The following is a 24,284-nucleotide window of genomic DNA, read 5'->3' as shown; positions in this document are numbered from 1 at the left end:
AAAATTTAAACATAGCAGTAAAATGTGTAAGCTTATATCTATTGAATCAAATAGTGTTTCAATAAACAAAGTATATGCAACACATGAGATAGCATCTAAAGGAAAAAAAAATAACAAAATAAAATAAGAAGTTGAATAAAGTAAAGGATAAATTCTGGATACTAGTAATAGATCAATGGAGAAAAGATGAAACGCATTTGGTAAAATATTAAAGCAGGTAAAACAGACAAACATACGCGCTTCAAAAGCTAATATTAGATGTCAGCAAAGTAGCCTAATAAGTAGCAAATAGTAAAAGCTTAAATGCTGTGGGTGAAAGGTTAAAGTAGCTGAGAGCAAGAAATATACAAATGTAAATTACATCCATTGAATTTTGAAGTTAAAAGCAAATCGAACACACCAACTCTGAAATCGTGATTAAAAAAACAAAACAAAACAAAAAAAAACCTCTTAAAGTATCTGAATTTATAAGTTTTAGTCATTCAGGCCTTTTTGTCTTTAACACATTCTTGCAGTCGAATTGGTGTGTCACTGGGCTTTATAGATATCTGCAGCTGGGTATCATTGCATATCAGTGAAGATGTACAACACTGCCTAAAATATGTATAATGTAAATACAACTGGGCCTGGTACAAAACCCTGTGGAACTCCTTAATTAACCTTAGGGTGTTAAAAGCTCCATTTATTTGAACAAGTCTAATGGAGTCTAATAGCTTTTTAAAGCTCTTAAGAATAAAGGCTATGAGTACTTGCTTCTAAAAGTAATGGTTAAATGGTGACACTCTAAGGTAGCAACAAGGGCCTAAAAGTAATGTGTGAAAAGTGCAGCAGGCAAATGGTTAAATGGGTGAAATTAATAGAGAATAAAAAGGCAACAGTAGCATTTAAATAAATGGATAAATGGTAAAGAGAGTTAAAAGTTACGATTAAAAGATCTGGTTATAATTGGTAATAGTGGCATTTTGTTTTAAGAAGAAGGATGAATACAAACAGGCTGTAATTGACATAAAATACATTTTGGCTATATCAACTTTGTTAAAACTAAATTTCAACTGAAATTGATTTCAGCACATAAAACACGTTTTTTAACTTGGATTTGGTTTTGCAGGAATTCATCTGATAAACCTGTGAAGACAGATAATGAAATCTGTTACGGGCAGAATAAAAAGGTGTCCATTTTACCCACACAAAGCAAAGAGGAAGGAAACACAACAGACACACAAACACAAAGGAGGTCCCCCGCCTGTTACTGGTGTTACTGGATGCCGAGGAACAGTTTGGGCAGCTTAAATGTCAAAATACCACAGGCATGAGCATTTCTTCCCTTACATGGTGACAAAAACTGATAAAGTGATTTATACTACTACTGTAGGCCCCACTACAATAAACAATCAACATAATGACACTGCAAATGTCAACTTCCCTTCCTTAATGCGTAATATCCACGTACAGTAACAGCATAAAATTGTTGCATGATGTTTGACATTAACGTCAGTTAATCTGTCACATAGATTAACTGCCTTTATAAGAACAGGACAGATGCAAATTCACACAGTTCCACAATTTATTGAAATTGCACAACGGAGACCAGACAAGTGCATTAAACGGCATTAGTAAAATTGGATATAATGACATAACCACATTGTATTACTTTTTATATATGAAGTATGTTATTACAAGGGATAATCAGATAAAAAGCACAGCATTATTGGGTATAGAGCATGTCACTGTAATGAGTTCTAGGTATGATTGTAGCTGGACCTTCACAGCATGCCATTTTCACTATTCTCCATTGTCTGTTTAAGAAAGGCACATTAAAAAAAATAATCTAGTGCAAGGGTTGAATTGTTTGGCAAGTTAAAATAAACAAACAATAAACAAAAACATCACATAAAAACAAACTGCAATCATACAGTCCCTTTAAACTGGTAATTAGACCCAACCTTTGTCATGTGAAATTTAAGGACAATACAATGTTGCAAAAAAAGAATAAACAAGAAAAAGCACATTCTTCCTGAAAATTGAAAAACCAAAGCAGAAAAGTGTTGTAAGTGCTTTTGTTTATTAGATCACCTAATGTAAGGTTCCACAGCTGTTCTGGTAGTAACTAAAAAACTTTTTCTATAACTGTTAGTCTACCAGTGTGTGGATGAGTAAAACGGCGAATTACAGTAACTGACTTGCATTACTGTACAGATTAATTAGTTTCAGTATTTGATTGTTATACCTGATTAAGTTCCAACTTTTCAAAGATGCCCAGTGTGCTGGCCCAAAGTTGGGTATAAGAACATGAGTTCAGTTTGTTATTTGCCTAATAAATAACAATATGATTTTTAGTTTTACATAAGTGTAACAAATTTATAAAAATGTGTGACTTCTAGTTTTTAATGACAGGTGGTCTAAGAAATTTGTTAAGCACCATTACATTTTTTGTTGTGCAACAAAAAGCATTTTACATTTGAATTTTTGTTGTTTGTAAAGAAAAAAAACAACAAATCATACATTTCCCATATATTCCCTTCAACCACATCTTCCATGAAGAAAAGCTAAAGCACACGCCTCATTTAATGTATAAATGTCATAATATACAAACTGATTTCTAACTAATATAACACAAGCATAAAAGGGAAAGAAATGAATCAGATAGAAAAAGAAAGTGCAAGTAATCATCAAGAGTCTCCAGAGCAAATCCAGTATTCTGACTACCTGGCTCAGTAACTGCCAAATATGCTTGTATATGAGATGCCCACAGATATATTGACTGTATTACAGAAATATTTACAGTGTGTGTTATTGTATAGGAGCCACCATTCATTTTTGGATGCGTCTGATTATTGGATGGTTTCTGTCACCCTGATGATCTATGATGTAAGGCAGGAATGTAAACAGGATTTCAATTTCCTCTTTACGTCTTTTAAGCCCAAAGTTCCCTGTAACATTTCAAGTGCTTCCACTACTGAGGCCTCGTCATCAGGAAAAAGATGAAATTAATAGTTTTACTTTACAATTCTTTTAAATGGGATTTAGCCTGTGCAGAAACATAACATAATGCATTCAGCTTTTCTATTAACCCTGACTAAGACAAATAACCCTTACAGGTAAACAGGTAGATTTCCAGCATAAGAAGCTCCTCAGTCTAATCGCAGATATGGGCACTCATACTGATCAGGCTTTTACACGTGTCACCAAGTCTTTTCACATTTTCAAAATGTGAGATCCTGTGAACAACATCTGGTGCTAACTTATATGTAGCCTTACATTTACTCAGATGTGACTGGGCCTCGGTAGCCCTTAGCCAATTCATCTGGACCCAGCGCCACCACCACTGTATCACGCCTCTCATAACCAGAACCAGGATCCTCATCACCAGAACCAGGATCCTCATCACCTAAATCGGTGTTGCCTACCATGTAACCAGGACCCTCCTCTATGACATTAGACATATCTCCATTGTCCGACACCCTGATGGGCAAGCGGAAGTCATAATCGGTAATTCCGGTCCTGTCCTCCTCTTCTGTCTGTGGGAGTAAAGGTGTGGGCGAGGAAGGCTCCACTTCATCACACCTCTCTAAACACTCCACAGGGTCAACAGTCACCGATTCGGGTGTACTCGTGGGCCAGATAGAGGGTTTAGGGACCTAGACACAAAGAACAACTACTCAGTATGTGCTGAAATTTAAATCCCCCTCCACCTTCAGTGGGGATACATTATTTTAACAACTACAAACTTTAAATAACTCCTGTGTAATGTAATTAGAACTGGTAGATTGAGATTACCCAAGGTTTGACAGAAGAAGGTTCGAAAGAAGAAGGTTCAGGCTTGGTAATTTTTTGGTATGCCATGAACAGGATCACCCCGAATGTAGCCACAGCCAGTATAAAACTCACGACGTAGACGGCGGTAAAATCTGGACAAGACAGAGAATTTTTTTTTTTTTTTTAAACAGTAAAACAGCTGTACATAAATACACACACACACACACACACCCCTGTGGTAGCTCCATAAAACGTATAAAATATGGATGTAGCTTTTGCATCTATAAAGTAAAGCCAGCGCCAAAGTGCCTTAAATCTGTGGTTGATACCTGTGGTTGTAAAAAGACTTCTGGTCCTACAGAAGACAATGGGAAACCAACTTTTCACTTATTTCCTGTTGACATACTGAATAAAAGTCCAATTTATAAATCCTGGTCGCACTATGAAACAAGCTTTATCCACAGAATTCCAACAGGCTGACAACTCAGGCCTCAAATGCCTGAATTGCTCAACTGACATCATGGTGCTGATTACATCTGATTATTCAAATAAAACGAGAAACTTGTGACTGATGACTGTTCATTCTCATTCTGACAGGATGAGCCCATGATGCTAACAAGCTCCCGCTTCCTCTGAAACTTTTTTTTAAGTTAAATAACAGAAAAGAATGTCATTAATCAAAGGTAGTCACTGCCTGGGGGATATATTTTGTACTTGTAAAAAAAGATTTGTGTGTGCGTAAAAAAGATTTGTGTGTGCGTAAAAAAGATTTGTGTGTGCGTAAAAAAGATTTGTGTGTGGACTTAGGAAAAAAAAACCCTGCAAGTTACAAGTACGGATTTTTGACCCTATTTTTCTTCCCTTCATCTGATTGGTCAATGTCATGTCAATCACAAATGTAACAATCCAATCAGAGAACAGATGGGTTTGGCTGTCGGAGGGGCGCTGTTTTGAACTGCAGGTCCTTGAAGGGTGATACCGTTTGAAGCTGGAGGATCGCTATATAAATATCCGATAGCAGCTAGGTCCCCTAACTTTCAGTAGCTGTTGAAAGGATAAAGTTGTGGTATATCAGTGGTTAGAAATAACATTATTACTTTAGGATTAGTTTAACACAAAGTCAGGGCTGACCCAGGACCATTGCTGTGAGTCACAGTGCGCAGCATAAAAGTCCTTTCACATCGGATGCAGGATACGCTGCTAATGCTAACTGCTAACTAAAAGCAAAGGATCCAGAATTTGTTACGCTGGCTGCTGGGCTCTGTGGGTTTTTGCAGCAGCTCTACCTGTACTAGATGCACCTGCTCCTTGTCTTTTTTATCTTTATGTCCTCTACAAGAGTTTTTTTTTTTTGCTAGTTCTTCAAATGTTCAATAAAAACATGTATGCTAATTCATAACGAAGAAAGCTTTGTAATGAAGACTGTCATTTCCAAAACACTGCCCGCCCCCACCCCGCGGTCCGCAGCGCTGTTGAAAAGGCTGTGGAAGTCCCTGTATTAAACACGTAGACCTGTGACATAAAAATCACCAAACTCGGACGACCACAGACTGTTTTCCTTCGTGGTGATGAAGGAAAATGCTGGGTTGGCATGTAAAAGGGCATTTATTCCCTTCAAAGACCTGCAGTTCAAAAACAGCGCCCCTCGACAGCCAAACCCATCTGTTCTCTGATTGGATTGTTACATTTGTGATTGACATGACATTGACCAATCAGATGAAGGGAAGAAAAATAGGGTCAAAAATCCGTACTTGTAACTTGCAGGGGTTTTTTTTCTAAGTCCACACACAAATCTTTTTTACAAGTACAAAATATTTATGACCACATTTTGAGCCCATAGTTGTTGCACTCACACTACAAACAACGTGCAGTCAGATGAAAAACAGCGTGATTGGAATTGAAGCCATGTTGTTAGAGGCTGTGTTCAGTTCTTCTTACCATCTCTTATTTTACACAAAAGAAAAGGTAGGCGTAAGAAATGTCAACTGTGCTCCCCACAATGGCAGTTTGAGTAAATCATAAATTGTTTACTGCTCTTAAGAAAAGCGACGAGAAAACCTTAAGAAATAAGAAAGAAAGAAAAGATTTTACTCAACTGCTTTGTAATGGTTTGTGGAATGGCTCATCACAGTACAGTTGTGTAGATTTAACCAATATTCCTTGTGATGTTAGTCCGGTGATGTTCACACAGTGTTCCTCTTGTGCTGCATCCACTGGCAGTGTCTTCTCACACACTCTTTCTTCACAGTTAAATGAGTAGGTCTGCACACACAAGAATTTTGAATAAAATATAACACCGACACAAACATTTTTACACGAGGCCAGGAAATGTTATGTGTATGGCTGACTATGAGAGCATGGGATAGCAAAGTATCGTATAATATGTATTTACTCTCCTTTTCAAATCCACCCAAAAAAACTAAAAGAAACAAAAAAACAAAACAATGGGATGTCTCATGGGATGTCATACCAACAGGCTAAGAAACAAAGACGTATTTATGAATTTGAGATCCAAAATTGAGCTTTTCAGCAGAAAAATATTTTGTTACAAGCAGGAAGAAGAAGAAATAAATCAAACATAAAAATGTCTATTTTATGCCACTATATTTCTGAGTTTAGCTGTGTTATAGTAAAGACATGACCAGTATTATGTTTTCAAAGGGCCTTAACAAAAAAACAAACCAAAATGCAGGAGCTTGCTTAGTGTTCTTCCTACAAAAAAATTTGGTGTGCAACAAAAAGCACTTTGCTTTTTAACGCATTCGTTATAAGTGAGATTTAATTGACTCTAGTTTAAAATACACACTATGAATTATGCTCATGCTACCTCCCCAAAGGCGCATTTCAAAACTGTTGCTAACATATTTCTAGCAGCTAACAAGACGAAACGATCTTCTGACATTGGTGAAATCCAAAGTTTCTGGATAGCTAGCAACATTTTCTTGGCATTAACTAGTGATGCAGCATCAGTATGTCCTGTTTCTGATGACCACATATGAAATTTTTTTTACTGTTTGTTCAACTTTGTAACAATTCCTTAATATGTTTGCTTTAAAGGAGAAAAGAAAAAGAAAAAAGGAAGACAGAACTGACCTGATTGAGGATCTTGACTTTAAAGAAAGAATCCAGGCTGTCATTGTCTTTAAAACATTTCTTTCTATTTTTTTTCATCTTTTGGCAATGAAAGAAAATGGGATTCTCAAAGCTGATATGGACCTTGTTATCTCGCTGGGCCGTGACGTTAACATGTGGAAGATCCAAATAACCTGGAAACCAACAAGTTTTAATCAGAAGTCACTTTTGATTACAAGTACGGTCAGAAGTTCAGCATTTGATCAAATGTTACCCATCCCTTCTTGAGCTATGGTGTTTAAAAATGAACCTTACTATATCACAATTAACATGACCTTTTGAATTTGAGATATTATGTCTGTGTGAAATTCTGTGATAGTGTGTGAACTCTTTAAGCTATGGCCAAAAACAATGCATAGTTGTTTATTTATTTTTATATAAATCTATATTTCTCTCTATTTAGAGATTCTTTATGTAAACACACATATATATGTGACAGATAAAGACAAATAAAAATAAATACATAAATATATATTGTCCTTATACACACACAGACAGACACATACAGACAGACAGACAGACAGACAGACAGACAGACAGACAGACACACACACACACTCACACTTTGTTCCAACTAGATTTTCGTGGAAATAGCTGAAAGTGATTCCATCGTGTGACGGGGCAGGTTCAGACTCACTACCGTTAACCACAGCAGTTACGGCGACATAATAGCTGTCTTTTGGGTGTGAGAGGGACGACAGATTGGCTTGAAGAGCTGGAGTCATCCACGTGTGACTGTCAGGGGGACTGAAGAAACAAATGAGAAAATGTAGTTAAAAACTTTGAAGAGACCTTAACAAGAAAATAACTCTTGAGTGACATTAAAAATGCAGTAGACTGCAATTAAAAGATAAAAAGAATTTATCTTTATTGCAGCTTGAAACACACTTCTGATTGACAGTGTATATATATACACGCTTAGGTTGATAAGTGAATAATGACAGATATTTGCCTCTGTACACCTCCTCAGTAGACTGAAGTGCACAATTTTAGTTTTATATTATGGGCTTTCACAAAAACCGTAACTGTTTTAAATACATTTTTATCCATTTTTTTTTCTTATACAAAGTTTTTGTATTATCACTGATAGTCTCTGAAGTAGAACCAGAGTATGTAATCCTATGAGGACAACTGTAGTCTACCTTTTTTAGAGGCTCAAAAAAACACTCTCAAAGTTCAAACCTGGTCTACAGCCAATCAGGACACAGAATACAATACACTGTGGGGAAAAAAGAAAGAAAAAAAAAAGCGTATAAAGTGTGTAGTGAGGGGCTTTAAGTCTTACAACATCTATAATAATTTCAAAAAATAAAGTTGGCTACTTCGCGGATTTCACCTATCGTGGGTTATTTTTAGAACGTAACTCCTGTGGAGTAAATGAGGGGCCACTGTATCCCATAACACAGAAACTGAAAATCTGCTATAGGAAAAACACAAAGGTTTTAGATTAAGACAACTCAAGTGGATTTAAAACTGATTTGATTGTTTTAACATTAAATTTCATGTAGATCACTCCTGTACTTTGAGTGTTCATCTAGGTTCAAACATATATTTCAAATTAAGACGTTCAAAATGCTGTACGATTCCTATGTACTTCCAGGGCCTATAATTTACATTTTTTATAGTATGAAGGTAAAATGTTGCCAGGGCTCATAATTAATATACTCTTCAACAGAGAAAGGCCATAGCACAACGCAAGGTATCAGGAGTGCTTATCAGCTGTAATGAGCATACACACAACTTAAGGTTTCTAACCTACCATTCTTGTTGTGACATAATAGTGCACCACAACCGCACCAATCTTTGAAATATTAATTATTTATATTTGAACAATTAAGATCCTCAAAACATGTTTTTCTCCCTCTGTATCCAATAACCAGCAAAACCAGCAAAAGCACTTTGATGATTTGTCTCCATCCGACTTCAATAATTTTCATAGTATGTGTAATTAAACTTAATTTTCAGAGTTGTTATTTTAGTTTGTATTAAAGCATCTCAAGACAGACTGGCTGGTAAGCAAAAGACAAATTCATACTATAGAAATGCGCCAATGTCCAATCTGAATTGGAGCCCAGTTGTGTCTTCAGGGTAGCTCCACTTCAGCACGTTATGGAAATTCCGACACTGAAGGGTTACATTCACTGGTGGCAGCACTGTGGAGAAAAAAAAAAGGCAAAATCAGCAAATCACTGTTAGAAATGTGTTGTTTTGGGAAGCATTAGCCTATTGATTCAACATTTACACCCCAATTGATGATTTTAGTTTCCCTATACATTAAAGACTTCATGAACATTTGGTTACTAAACAGTTTCTCTCTCAGCCGTCACACTGCCATTCACTTACACTCACAAACCACTAGAGGGCATAGTGTGAAAACTAGTGCACCTGATACTGCTGATGGAACAATTTCTGTGTGGTTTCCTTTGTTCTAATTTGTGCCTGTTTAGCTCCACTTGTCCTATATCTGCCTTCCTGAGAGATGATTCAATTCTTAAAATAAATCAGGAGGACGAAGGAGAGTGGAGGCCCCAGAGCCTCCTCCCGATGTGCCCAGAACATCTCACTCAGTAGGCTGCCAGGGGGCATCCTAGTCAGATACTCAAACCCCCTCAACTCGAACCTTTCAATGTGGAGGAGGAGCGGAGAGTAGGGCACAGCATAAATGACCAATCCAACACTTGCCATGACTGTAAAACAAGATTATTTTTAAACCGCATTTTAAGATTAGCTTAGTTAGAGGTGTTGAATAACTACACATAACAAATGTTAAGGAAATCTGTTTATATTTTGTGTGGGGAGTGCTAAGAAATAACAAGAGAATGCCAAGATGTAAACTGGGATATGAGAAAGAGCTGAAGGTCACTCTGACACAGTACCCCCCTTAACTGTAAAGACTGTCAGAAGCATACAGACAGACAAGGCCGTGAGAAAACAATGGTCAGATCTTCAGTGCCTTCTGCTAGTCATGTGCTAAGATGTGAGAACACACACACACACACACACACACACACACACACACACACACACACACACACACACACACACACACACACACACACACACACACACACCAGGAGCCTCCAGACAGCTATAAAATCAATAATTAGCTAAGAAAACTGCCAAAACAAAAGTGTATAAAAAAATATTTATGTCAGAGTGACAAATCAAAGTAAGGACGTCTTATGTTCCTGCTGCCTTGTGCCTCCATCTGCTTCTCGGGTGAGAGGGAGGGACTAAGATGGAACAAGAGGATGTGAAGATATAAACTAGGAAATGAGAAAGGATGAGTCACTCTGGCACAGTACCCCACATAACTGTGAAGACTGTCAGAAGCTCAAAAGATTGCGAGCAAAGTGCAGGACCGTACCAATGTTTATAAACAAGACCATCAAAAAAACAGAACAAACACTTCACTGATATAATCTGCAGCACCAAAAAAAGAAAACAAAAACAACAAAAAAAAGCATAAATTTGCAGCATTGCACAAAACTCGTTTAAAAGCATGACTAATTAAATCTCAATAGAAATTCTTTACCCAGAGCATGCTTATACAGGCCTGACACTTTACCACACCTACAACAGACATGCTTCATCACACTGCACGGTTAACCACACCTCCCTCCAAACGTCCATGCCAGCTACTAATAAATTAAGTTAGATTTATTTATAAATTATGAAGCATTTTCTGGTTGGAGGCATAAATGTTGTCAATTAGACGCACATGGCATGACGATGCTTTGAAGTCTGTTAATTTCCCTGACAATACAAATAAAGCTAGATGTGTTCATTCAAACAAGAGTTAAAAAAAAAAAAAAAAAAAAAAAAGGTCAGTGTTTGTGACTCAGATTCAGAAGCTGAAATTGGATTTTAAATCTCATGGGAGTTACTGAACATGCCACGAGAGTTATGAGTCACATTGTACATTTAAGAGGAGGAGGAGGAGAACCCCCCCCCCAAAAGAAAAATATATATAACACGTACATATCAGTTTCCCTTCCTCTGTGAACAGACATTCAATCACATTCACAAAGTAATACCCGCCCACGAAGGCAAATTTAAACGTTTAGCTGTGATGTTGAGAGTGAAAGAAAAATCACTGGTGGGAGCATACACACTGTAAAGAAGTGACAACCGCAACAGTAAAATTGGCGGCTGAGGGTTGTCACCACAATCTGACACGTGCACATACTAAGAAAATGAAATGAAAGTGTTTCTAACAGTTTCAACACCGTTTACAGATCTGACACTGAAAATGCAGAAGGCTTTTAGTATTGAGCACAGTATTGATAAATACCATAAGACACCAGCAACTTAACAGTTTTCACCAACAAGGCCACATCCCACTGCAACCAACCAAAACAAAACAAAAAACCCAAACCAAAGACATAAATTAAAGTAGAATAAAAAACACTGATTATGCAAACTGCTTTGCAAGCCCTGCTGTAGTCCCCACCTTCCATTTGTTCATTTAAAATTTGGATTTAAAAACTGTAAGACAAAAGACAAAAAAACAAAACAAAACCCTACAGCGGCTTTCCGGATGACTTCAAACCATACTGGGGGAAATTACAAGATTGAGTTAGTGAAGATAACATATAGAACAAACAGTAGCCAGCAGCGCTCACACACTTGTGCTTACAAAGCAAAAAATGTAGCAGAGGCAGGAAGAGAAAGCAGATGGCATTTGAACTGAAAATGAAGTTACTTGTGGTATGGAAAGTACAAAGTGACTGAAAACCTGAAGTGTGCTTTCAAATTTATTCAGAGAACAGTCATTCAAATCACGCAGGTTTACAGATACAGAGACTTCTTCATCTTAATTTTAGTACCCAACAGCATTCTGACTTTGCAAATGCACGTTCATTCCAATGAAAGCAAAGCTCACTTAGCACCTTGCATAACATCCAAACGCAGATTTTTTTTCAGCCAGAGGCACTGAACAACATCAAAATATTTTACAGGAGGAAAGAACGAAAACAGATAAAGAGATCGACAGGGTGATAGACATACTCTGAAACTGCTTTTTTTTTTCTTTAAAAGTCCCCCCCCAACACATACACATATATAAAACACATTTTAAACCATTTATCTAAATTACACAGCCCACATGGCTTTCCTGTCTGCAGAGTATCAGCCATGTTCATTTTGTCAACAAAAAAAACCCAAACAAACACTGCCAGCACTGCTGTAAGGCTTCATTACACCAAGGTGAAGTCAAGAACAAATACAGTTTATGCAAGTACTCTTGTCTTAAAATGTACTTTCCTTGTTTTAATCACCATCAGATACAAGTACATTATCATCTCCAGAAGACAGCAAAAATACAACTACAATATGTTTGGTGACCATTATTAAACAAGAGAAATAGAAGAACTTACTAACTATTCTGTGTTAGACTGGTTAAGTGTAGGTCAACAAGCAGGAGAAACAAGCCAAGCCGAAAATAACTACGTACAGCCACTAGGAGTCTTGCGTGGAAGTCGGTAATACAAGTAAATGAGGTCTAGTCTAAACTCCCTGGTTTTGGGTGGGATGCCATTTCAGAAGAATAGATCAGATTCTAGTGAAAATCAACTCAGTTTGTCATGATGAAATCCAGCTGGCTGCGTACCTCACAGATGTGGGAAGCAGTAATGACTTTTTTCAGGAACAGTGTTGCATCAGAGTAATGTTATTTAGGTATTCAATATAGTTACTGTCTGTTAGCAAATTACTGCTATGACAGTATTTCACAACATTTGACATTCTCCTAATACAAAGTTTTCCTACTGGCACGCTTTTGGACAAAATATACTCTGTGAATGATAAATGTATTGTTACCTAAATCTGATATCCGATCTATATGTTGGTCAAGCTTGAATAACTTTCCCGGAGAATCAGTTTTTGGTGTATGAAGAAGAAATTCATGACTTAACCATTGCTAAATGTCAGAGACAAAGGATCTGTAATCGGATCTGACTAATTATGATACCACTGTGAGTAATCATGAAATATGCAACAGAACCACAAAACCTACCAAATAACTTCTATACTGCTGCTCAGGTTTAACGCTAAATAAAAATCACGTCAACTGGTCCACCGCAAACATACATGCCTGCATCACTCCGCCAGCATGACATGTTTACTTTTTGCATATCAACACTTTGGTTATTTACTTTATTGTTTTTTTTTTTAATCAGTAAATAACAACAGATGGTCAGTATAGACTCGGCATAAGGGTTGTGACTTCTCTTTGTGGGTTTCTAACACAAATATATTCAGTCAAGTAATCCAAATAAAACTGTTTTACTAGCACTAAGCTGGGACTTCACAAGGTTGTATTGCTGCAAATACTCATTAAGCTATGAAAAAAAATTTCTCTGACTACTTTGTGTCTTACAGTAAATAGTTTTCCTTGCTTTAACTGGCACAGGGCAATGCACACCTTCCCGCCAGGACAGACAACATGCATGCACAAGATTGCACATGCACGTTGTTTGCCGACCGTCATTAAACACAGAAACAGAAGAATGGGCTAATGACTACTCTGCGTTTGACTGATTAAGTGTGGGCCGACAAACAGGTTGAAAGTTCATGATTAATACAGGAGACAGTTATTACGGTTGTGCTGATGGATGATGACATTGCATTTGAGACACCAATGCCCTTAACCTCCTCTTCAGTTGTGTGTGTGAGAAAGCATGGTGAAGAGTGGAGGGGAGACAACTGAGACAGATCAAAAAGTTAAGAGTCAAGCTAATTAATAATTATTATGCCTTTAGGTGTTTTGCTGAGATCCGTCCAATTTTGTTACCCACTTACTGCAAATTTAAAGTTTCCTGCTAGCTTGTAAACCTCATGCTGGAAATGAGAATCAACTCCCTTTGAGTGTTTATTGTCTTCGCACTAATGTGCTTTTTCTCTGTTTGGGGCCCATATTGTGCATAAGAAGAGAGGAAAGTACTTTCCTAATGCGTACACATAAAACCTTGCGACCTCTGTGACTCATCATCTGCAGTCACAGAGGGGGTGTCTCACTAACAGTACAGTAACACTAACATGTGACACGACATCCAAGATTCACATTTGAAACATTTTAACATCCCAGTTTCAGATTCCCCCCCCAAACACAATCTTTCAATTAAACAAATGTTCAGTTTAAACATGCAACCTTCAAAAAAACTAGAAAGCAAATTTCTATTTCAATTTAAAACAGGAACCCTCAATAAAGACTGGGTGAGCCTGCCTCAGATCATCTGCGAGTTTATGATGCGCCCATAATATTGGCGGAGGTAACGGAGAAGAAAATCAGTGAATATCTCAGCAGATGGCTTGGGTTGCCATGCAGCCTGAGCAGTACATCATTATGCAACTTCCATTTAAGTCCCCCTTATTGGAGAAGCACTCGAAGGACCCTTTAGGGAGCTGGAGATGCCAGAAAAAAGGCTGAGGCAAAGGCTGTTCAAAGAGCTTTCCAATCCCCCAATACAACAAGTTCCAGGGCAGGAAAGGTGGCTACTTATCTGAGAAGAGGAGAGAGCAGTAATGGCTAAGGAAAGAACCAGTAGGATGGCAGGCAGCAGGAAGCTTGAATGAGATGGGAGAATACAGTTGAATGAAGCCTCACTTTGATAGATCAGGTGAAGAGAGCATTAAAATTCCTAATCCAAGCTATATATGACTTTATCTTGTCTAACTCGGCAAAGCTCCAAATACCAGGGTCCTCCACAGGAAGTAGGCTGCAGAGGCTCTCTACAGAGCCTGTATAATTCAGAGCATGAGTTGGCCTGGTCTAAGATCAGCCATCAGGACTACAATAGAGGCAGCAGGAAGAGGTTCCAGGTGGTTGTGCAGCTGCAGCTTAAAGCTATTGAAACAAGTTGGGTCTTGATCAAACAAAGCTAGATCACCTGAGTAAAGATCCATGAGCACAAAAGTTTCTTCTTGTTGTATCAAAACAGTCAATAATTTTCTAACAAAAAAGATAAAGAGAAAAGCAGTATATTTTAAAAATTGCAGGAAATAAAATCAAAAGTTAACAGAAACTAACCTGACAGTCACCAAATGTTTGATCTCAGCTCAATAGTTTTGTATTAATTTCCTGTTTTCTACAAATTTTAGCATTTCACACAAAAGTTCTGCAGTTTAATTCCCAGCATTGAGTCTAATTCCTGTAAGCGGTCACCAGACTACAGTGAGTTTTTCTTTCACTGCTTATTATGCCCAGAGCCTGTTAGATCTGTTAGAAAAGAAAAATAAATGATAGAAGCTTAAAGTAAAGGTGTGGTTTGTGTGTGCGTCTGCTTTGTTTGTTTTAGGAAAGTCCCAGGCACAGTCACAGTGACTTATCACTTTAAACCAAGTTTCAGGACAATACCAAGCATTTCAAATAACTCCGTGGTTGGCAGACCATGTGGCTCCAGAGGTCAAAAGCAGGCTGTCCTTCACAGAAAACTGCCAATAACAGTCTTTACTCCCTAAAGAAATCTGCACTGTGTGAAAGCCACAGTGCCAAATCAAACCCCCAACAGCATGTCAATATATACCTGAGGTTCACACACTCGCCCACAAGACCCTTCTGAAATTGACAACATTCAGGGTGTACAAAGGGTGAACCGCAAAATACAGAACCATTAGTAAACGACAGGATAGCGACGCTGCACACAGTATCTTTTGGTGTTTTAGCATCCACGGTGGGTTCACAAATAATTCAGCATAAGGCTGGGCGTTATGAGGAAAATCTAATATTGTGATTTTTTGGGGGTTATATCACGACACACGATCACACTATTTTTAAATAACCTCCAAAAACAAATGTTATTTTCTTCCTTATAATGCTTAACATTTCACTGGTATACTCAATCAAATCAACCATTCCTTGTTTAGTTTTTTCTACTTTGAATACAAATTTTTTTTGAATTAATTAAAATGTTTTATTTTACAATTTTTTTTTATCATATCTGCCTTCACAGGTTTTCCCCAAATGACAATACTGTCACACAGTGTCTCTTTCTGTGGTTAACACTCGACCTTTAACAAATAAAAGATCATAACAATAAAAAAGTACATTGAGCTAGAATTCACGAGACAAAATCAAACAACTGAAAATAAAAAGGTCCGTTTTTGTGCTTATGACATATACATAGGGCTGCTCGATTATGGCAAAAATGATAATCGCGATTATTTTCACTGAAATTGAGATCTCGATTATTTGACGATATTTATTTAACCCTTTAAGACCTACCATAGAACCAAGTCCGCCAGAGCTTATATTATTTTTTTACATGTTGTAGTGCCATTTGTGGGAGCATTTCAAGTTGCTATACAACTGTTATAGCCCATATTTTAATAATATGTATGCATTAAGTCCATAGTAACTACATTAATTGCAAAAAAGTGCAATAAACTACAAAAAAATTGAAAATCGTTTTTGTTTTTTTTACATATTTTCTACTTGGAGAAATTTAAGAGGTTTATCCCTCAAAACTTTAAATACAAAAAAGTTGCAAAAAATAGTTTACAACAACAGGAAATGTATTTTGAGTGTCTTCATAGTTTTATTTTGGAGATACACCAATTTTTATATACTGCAGGAAAAACAAAAACAATCCTATGATGCAAATTTGCAAAGAAAACAGCATGTGCATCAAAATAAACTATTTCAGCAGTGCAATTCGAGTTCTAAGCATCCCAGAAACTATTCAGAAAAGTCAAACATGACCAGTATAGGCTTTTAAGGCCTACAAGTAAAAAAAAAACTACATTTTCCGCGAAAATGACATCACTTCCGGTTTCGGGCAGGAAATGGCGGACATGTGATAGTTAGCGGTGAGTCTGTTTCAATGTGCGAAGTGTTATGAACAGCTGATCGGATCGGCAAAGCGTGTTTCTGGAATATTATGTTTTTGTTCCTGCAAGCGCTTTTTATGCAATTTATGTGGAAGGAAACCGTGACCGAGGACAAGCTGATGGCATAAGATGTAAGTTTCATATGCAAAACAAATTATTGCGCTAGCTTACACGGTTCAGGTTCTACAGGGATTTAAAAATAGTTACACAAAACAGTGTGCTGCTCTGACTGGCTTTAAAGGGATAACAATGTATTGAATAATGACTTTAAAAAATAATATAAAATAGTGTGCAACACCACTGAAGGTTTTTTTTTTTGTTTTTTTTTTTTTTAAACCTCTCTTTTCAACCAATGGCAGTCACTCTCCTCTCTAAATAACTTCTGCTTAGCTTTCCGAGCTTCCCTCGGGTCCTCTTAATCAGCGGTCTCAACCTGTTTTTGCGCCACGGACAATATTTTCACGGACTGGCCTTTAAGGTGTCGCGGATAAATGAGGGAGGGGCTAATAATCGGCTCAGTCATTTTTAATGATCGTTGAAAGCCCAGATCGTAATCGTGATTAAAATTCGATTAATTGAGCAGCCCTACATATACAAATTGTAAAATAAAAAATGTGATGACCTCAAATTACAGAAACAAAAGTCTAGATAGTGAGTATGAAAACGACTGACCACGGACAGTCACAGGTATCACAGCTGATTTATTTAACATTTTCTTTGGTGTGTTGGAGACGTTGACTTGTGAAGTTTAAAGCGTCTTAATGTTGCAGTGGATGACTTCTCAGCTGATGGAAAAAATATGTGGTACTGCTACCCTGCAGCAATAGTTTTATGGCATGTTTTGTAAATTACCACATCTTTTTCAACATCTTCCTTGTGAAATCCAAACGACAGCGAGTCTTTTTCCCTATCTGGTAGGGCTCACCACAGTGTACCAGGTAGAAAATTGTCTGGTCGGGAGGGAGGCATGAATTATGCATTCACAGCATGTGGGAGAAAAAAAAACTCAGTGCATTACATGCACACAGCTTAATATTGCCATGGCAATTTATGCTCGATGGCAGGGTTGGGCAGTATAAATGGTATATGGTAGAAAAGATAGAAATTTGGCCAACAGTAGAGATTTTGACTATACCGCTCTACCGCGATAGCATCCTGCCATGCAATTGCGTCCAACTTTAGTAACCCTACAAAAATCTCTGCTGTTTAGTTTTCTGTCTTCATTTATGTTGGAAGTGATAGCAGAGCTGTATGTTTTACTTTTTTCAGAAATCTCTCAGTCAGAACATGTTATATCATGTTTAGTTGGAAACCAGCGAGCTAACTTCCTGCTAACTTCTAACTCCATTGAATTTAATAAATTGTTTTCATGGATGCCTGGATGTTAAAACTTAATTGTTATACCTGGTAAAGCAGCAACGCTGATCATTTTATTAAAGATGAAAGAATTTTGACAGTTTTTAACTCTCAGTGATGCTGCTGTGTTCATTTGACTTTGGGACCTGAAGCAGACGGAGTTTTGGACCCAGATTACTCTGCAAGGCTCCTGACTACGGCAGCTGTAATGCTCCGGCAATCCATCAAGCAGTACGGCTTCATAGCTTACCAAAGTCGCACTAAAACATTTTTGACAGATTTCTGCGTGCTGTGTAAAATCGGTTCAAGGTCAGTAAGCACAACCAGAATTCATACATAAGGTACACTGTTGATTTTTGAGAAAATGTAAGGATTTTAAGTGTGCCTTATAGTGTGTAAAATACATTATACAGAAGAATATATCACGATATATATCGTTACCGCATATGCTTCAAATTATACCATGATATGGATTTTAGGCCATTTCGTCCAGCCCTACTCGATGGTTACGATAAAGCCGTTTGATACGTGGAAAAACTTGCGATACACTGAGTATATTCGATATATCACCAACCCCTAATTCAGCACTCTTCACAGCTTCCACTATTTATTTTAAATGCCAAAGACTGCCATTTGATATAATCCATCAGTCTACACAGATGATGTCACAGAGGACTGAAGAAGTATGCCAGAGGTTGTTGTCAGGCCCCTTTTTTAAGAAATGTCCAAAAAAAAAAAAAGAAAAAGAAGAAAAGGGCATACATATTGCTGCCTTTTGCAACAGGAAGCATTGTGTTGCAAGTCTTAAAATATGATTCAGGTCATGAGTTGTTTTCATCAGAACCATGTTTCTGAATTGCCGTCAAAGGCATTCATGACTTCCTGCCGCTACACAACCAGAAAAGTTACTTTTTACACTGAAGAGGAACTTTTTTTTTTTTTTAATCAATGGTGTATTGGATGAGAAAAAAAATACATTTTCTGTGCATTAAAAAAATATTTCTGGTTTTAGAGGGCCTGGTGGCGCCAGTGTCCGGCAGCCTCGCCTCTGTCAGTGCACCCAGGGTGGCTGTGGTTACAATGTAGCTTGCCATCACCAAGTCCCCATTTTGTTGCCCAGCTGAAGAGTCTGGGTGTATCCAAACTTGTCCTATTTAAATACATTTTTGGACATTTGGGACACTTAAAGTTTTGCAAACATTTTTATACCCTTGACTCTGACCTCTGAATAAATTTAGCTGGAGACCACTTGATGCCCAAAACAACATTAATTATTTATAATGACTGAACCTTAAATTATAGATGAGCCATCTATTGAAGCTTACTTCATTATCATTGGTGCTTCCTTCCCTGCATTGTCTATGCAAACATAATTTCTACTTTCATTAACTTCACAGAAGTCAAAAGATGGATGTTAAGTTAGGATTTTTCTTCCTCTGCAGCCAAGGCTGAAAAGATTTCAATTCCTGTCACGATTTTCACTTCATGTGTAAAAAAACAGTGTATAACCAAGGAAGACACAATGCTCAATTAGGGTAATGCGGTTACATCTGTCACATTTCTCTGTGATGTGTCTACTTCTGGGAAATTAGCTTCCTTTGTTAGAACTGTCACACAGGTAGCAAAAGATCTGAGCTTGATTTATACAAAACAGATCCATACTCACAAAAATAACAGTTTATATTCTGTCCTCAATTTCAGTGATAACAGGGCTGCAACAATACATTATTTTTAATGAATGATAAGAGCGGGACAAATTTATACGAGGCCCTTTAAAGTAAAATGTAATTAAATTAATTGTTTAATGGGTCTTATTTTCTTTCAGCAGCAACATAGCTGGGTTTTATTCCTAACCCAAAGCAGGCAGGAAGGCATTTAACAAAAGACCATGACATGGTCATGCTGACTCTTTGACAAAAGATTAAATCCTTGAGTATTTATAGCAGCACACATACAACAAACATCACGCACTCATATAAATGAGGTGTAGATGTCTACAATTAATGTCTGTGTCTGTGCGCGTTTTATCGTCTTTGCAGACTGCACAGGATGGTGCCTTTGCAATCTGCCATTACCTCACCTCTATGATTTGAAGCAAACAAAGTTAGATCTTGACGTAACCTAAAATTTAATGTGGTGAGATCGTTTAAAACCAGAGTCTCCAACTCCAGTCCTCGAGATTCACTGTCCTGCAGCTTTTAGATGCACATCTACTCCAACACAGCTGAATGGTCACAAACACTGCAGAATACATAATGGGCTTCATTATCGCTTCCTGCCAAGAATTTTGGACAACTGTGGTGAAACACACTGCACAATGAAAGGACTGGGCAACACCTAAAACTACAAAGAGGAAATAAAGAAAAACCCCAGAAAGCTGAAGGGAATCCATTCAATGTCAGTGTCTGTTTTAGTTTGTGCAGTTTATACCCAGACTCATATTAATACCCACAATGAGGCCTAACAGCTAGTTTTAAGTATACCTAATAAGACTGGTGGCCACATATGGAAAAGCAAGAGAGATATTCAAAGATATATAGGCAAAAATAAACAGCTCATCGTGCTTTAAATGCACTTTGTTTCCAGCAACAGCTTCACAACACCGTCAATACACGACTACATGAAATAACTTGTAAAATGTAAAATCCAAATATTTTTAACCAGCTCAGGTCTTTTCCTGGCCCTCTGGTGTGGAGGCAACGTTGGACCTTGTTGGACACTTGAATGTTAGACGTGTAAGGTAAACTCTGTAGCCACAAGAACGAACCTCCTTTTTCCTGTAATCTTTCCCTGACAGTGTTAGCCGTTAGCCATGTACCGTGTTTTCCCTGATAACACAGACAGACAGAGAGAGAAAAAAACAAACGGCGAAAATATCTCCTGACAAATCATTTTGATTCACACGCTCCGATATCGACGTGTTTACAGTCTCACACGAACCATTTTAGTACATACTGTAGTTAGCAACTATCATAGCTACTCACCGCTGGAAGCTACCACCGTCATCCAGGAAAAATACAGAAAAACGGCGTGGAATGACTCCATTAGCCCGATTAAAACTTCTTCAGTGTTCCAACTTAGCACTCACAGTTCAGCCTACAGTCATACATATAGCTCGTCTAACGCTTTAACCAACAACAGCTTCACTGTGGAATAAGTGGGAGGAAAACCAGGACTACTGCGCTTGTCTGCGGCTCCGGTGTCATGGTCCCTTCACGGACTGTCGTTTCTTGTGAGAGAGGAAGCAACTTAGCGTAGCGAGAAACCCACAAAAACGCGTGACTAAGACTGGCTAAGTAGCTCATCTGTTTCCACTTTCATTTCACGTTGCTTTGTTTTTTTATGTGTTGTTTTAAGGAACTTATTTAAATGTATTTTCATCTCGAGAAGGGTTTTTTTTTTCAGGATTTTTTTTAAACTCCCAAATTGTGTTTTTCTTTCAGTCCAGCAGTGGGTGGAAATTACAGTGGTTGTGATGACGTCTAGGCCACACCTTTTCACTGAAAACAAGTAAACGTAAATATATTGAATGTAATTATTAAGTAATATTGCATGCAGTAAAAGCTGATGTTTTGGACTGCTTTTTCGTGCATTTTCAGTCTAGTCCTTGTACATGGCCAATTTTACAGGAATTTTGTTTTTGTGTTAAGCCACTAAACACCGGTATATAAATCCCTCGAGCATAAAAAAGACAAGGGATGAACTTGAGTGTGACTATGCATAGCAAACGATTTAGCAAAAAGCCATTTAAAATCATATCTTTTGGGACTTTGTTACTAGCAGCCTTCCACAAAAAGATACAATTTGTTGAATATAATTTGAAAAACATAAAATAGTCATTTTTGCACTAACAAGGCAACTCACAAATAGCTCTTAGTGAAAAAATTGGTATATGTGTGGCATGCAGTCTTCTTGGCGAGTGAGGGGATTTCTAAACCACCAATTCACACCTTCAGCTAATATTGTGATAACAGTTGACAACATTTGCAGGAAATCCCATGTTAAATATACTCCTAACAAACTGCCTAAATACATCTCAGTCTTGTCTAAAGCAAAGCATGTGATAAATCAGAAATCACTTCTCATTCTTTACTTTTCTGAGGTGTTACTATATTTAAACTGGAGGTCTGGAGAAAATACATATGACAGTTAATCAAAACCCCTGCATCTTCTGGGGGGGGGGGGGGGGCAATCTGTTGCCAAAGGTAGTCAGAAAGGTTTCTTTGAAGATACACAGTGTTTAAAAACTAGGGAAAGTTTTAAAGTTATTCATATTTGGAGTAAAATTGTAGAATAAACTAAGCTTTGCATTAAAGCCCAAAATGGTACAGGTCAAAAGCAACGTTTTTCTTGTTTACAGTGTACTTTCATTTTATTTACATGTTTGAAATCAATCAGTCTTCTTCTTCTTCTGTCCACCACTCTCTATTATTGTCTGCTTTCTTGTCAGTGCGGTGTATAGTCTTTTCCTCTCCCACCATCACTTGTCCTCTGGATATTGTTTGGACCTGACCTTACAGATATGATTGTTTTTAATAACACTACTGCTTCTTGTGGGTACACACATATGCAGAAAGGTGCATCTTTAGATGGGCCGATTTCGACTAACCCTATGTCTTGACTTGTCACAGTAGCCCATAACATGATCAAAAGTTACATATTAATCCTAATTATTAAATCTCAAAACAAGCGGTGTGGATCAACAGGTACTCATACAACTAGTGGTGCAGACTTATCATTTAAATGTGGATAATACTTGACTCAAATATATGGCTCTTATAGTTTGAATATGTAGGTTAAATGCTTAACATGGTGATTCCATTATATAAACACATTGTTGGTATACAGTGTATACAAGTATATATGATTATGTAGTACATTTGTCGAGTGTATGTATGTATATATATATATATATATATCCAATCCAATGTTATTTATAAAGTACTTTAAAATACCCAGCACAGGACCAAAGTGCTGTACAGAAAATACGTTACAGTTTTTTCTGATTGCTTAAGCACATTTTTTGTAACTATTGGCTAATTTTGCAAAACTCTTCACACAAATAAGAAAACCTGTCACCCAATCATCAAAACATTGTAGTTCTCTTGCAAAAGCGAACACAGCTAGATTAACTCTTCACACCTTCGTAAAAATGGTGTTTCCGTATCAAACAGTACACACAAGCCATCATCTACTAAGCACACAATGCGCCAACTGCACACTGATGGTATGAGTACAAAACACATCTGGCTTTTGCTTTCTCTGTGCACAAGGTAGGCTATGTCAGTTTGAGCTCATACTTCTGTCATAGATCCATAAGCATAGAGGGATCCAAACTTCAAGTACTGCTGTTTATTCAAACACATCAAAACAAACACAAGTGTTTATTTCCAAGTATAGGATTATTTGCAATCGCCATAATGACTATATGGGTTACTTGGTCTGCAGTGAACATGGGTTACAGTTAGGGTTTAAGCATTCAGAAAAAACTGTAAAAACAATAGAATAACAGAAAACAGCAAAATAAATAAATAAAACACATAATACATAAAAATTAAAACAGCCCTATATTACAGTTTTTTCTGAATGCTTAAACCCTAACTGTGATTCCTGTAGCACAATCTCTAAAACTATTCAGACTTATAGCAAAACCACTCACTGAGTTTGCAAAACTAAAAGCACAAAAACTGCTTTGCACTCAGTTTGCAATTTTGTAACACACACTTTGCAAAACTGCAGGCACAATTCACTGCACAACACTCAATTACCAAATTTCCAACACACTCCTAGCAAAAGTATACACATGTATGGCTATTATTAACACTAATTTGCCAACTGTCTGGCACACTTTCACATGTGAAAACTTTTTTAGATAATTAGTTCACTTTGCAATCAGCCTAAGCACTATAATACAGGTAAGCTGTGTGTGCGGAGTACAATGGAGGGAGCAGAAAGAGTGAGAAGTAGAGGAGGCCGAGGAAGAGGACGTGGAGGTGAAGAAGTAGGATGAAGAGGACGACAAGGACAAGGAGGAGCAAGAGGAAGACGAGGAGGGGGGAGAGGAAGATGAGGAGGGGGGAGAGGAAGGGTAGGAAGAGTAAGAAATAGAATTGCTGATGACATCAGAGCTACAATAGTGGGCCATGTAATCAACCGTGGAATGACCCTGAGGGTAGCTGGCCAACGGGTCCAGCTTAACTCGAGCCGCTACA

The 24,284-nt window shown here is 37.5% G+C and overlaps 1 protein-coding gene across 1 annotated transcript; it reads right to left on the bottom strand.

The window, feature by feature from the left end:
• Positions 1-1,550: 1,550 nt before the first annotated feature.
• ifngr1l (interferon gamma receptor 1-like) lies at positions 1,551-21,335 on the bottom strand. Its single transcript, XM_086259114.1, has 7 exons — positions 21,057-21,335; positions 8,924-9,041; positions 7,451-7,635; positions 6,850-7,022; positions 5,853-6,018; positions 3,778-3,908; positions 1,551-3,638 (listed from the first exon to the last, which is right to left on the bottom strand). The coding sequence occupies exons 1-7, from the start codon at positions 21,115-21,117 to the stop codon at positions 3,261-3,263; spliced, it is 1,212 nt and encodes a 403-aa protein (XP_086115240.1). The 5' UTR covers positions 21,118-21,335; the 3' UTR covers positions 1,551-3,260.
• Between the last annotated feature and the right edge of the window lie 2,949 nt (positions 21,336-24,284).

The sequence above is a fragment of the Aulonocara sp. 'chitande type north' Nkhata Bay genome, linkage group LG13, assembly GCF_057382095.1.
Source record: "Aulonocara sp. 'chitande type north' Nkhata Bay isolate Kocher_YH1m ecotype deep benthic linkage group LG13, A_spYH_male_GT1.1, whole genome shotgun sequence".
Lineage (NCBI taxonomy): Eukaryota > Metazoa > Chordata > Actinopteri > Cichliformes > Cichlidae > Aulonocara > Aulonocara sp. 'chitande type north' Nkhata Bay.
Note: the sequence above shows the minus strand (reverse complement) of the source record. Positions and strands in the feature narration are given on the sequence as shown.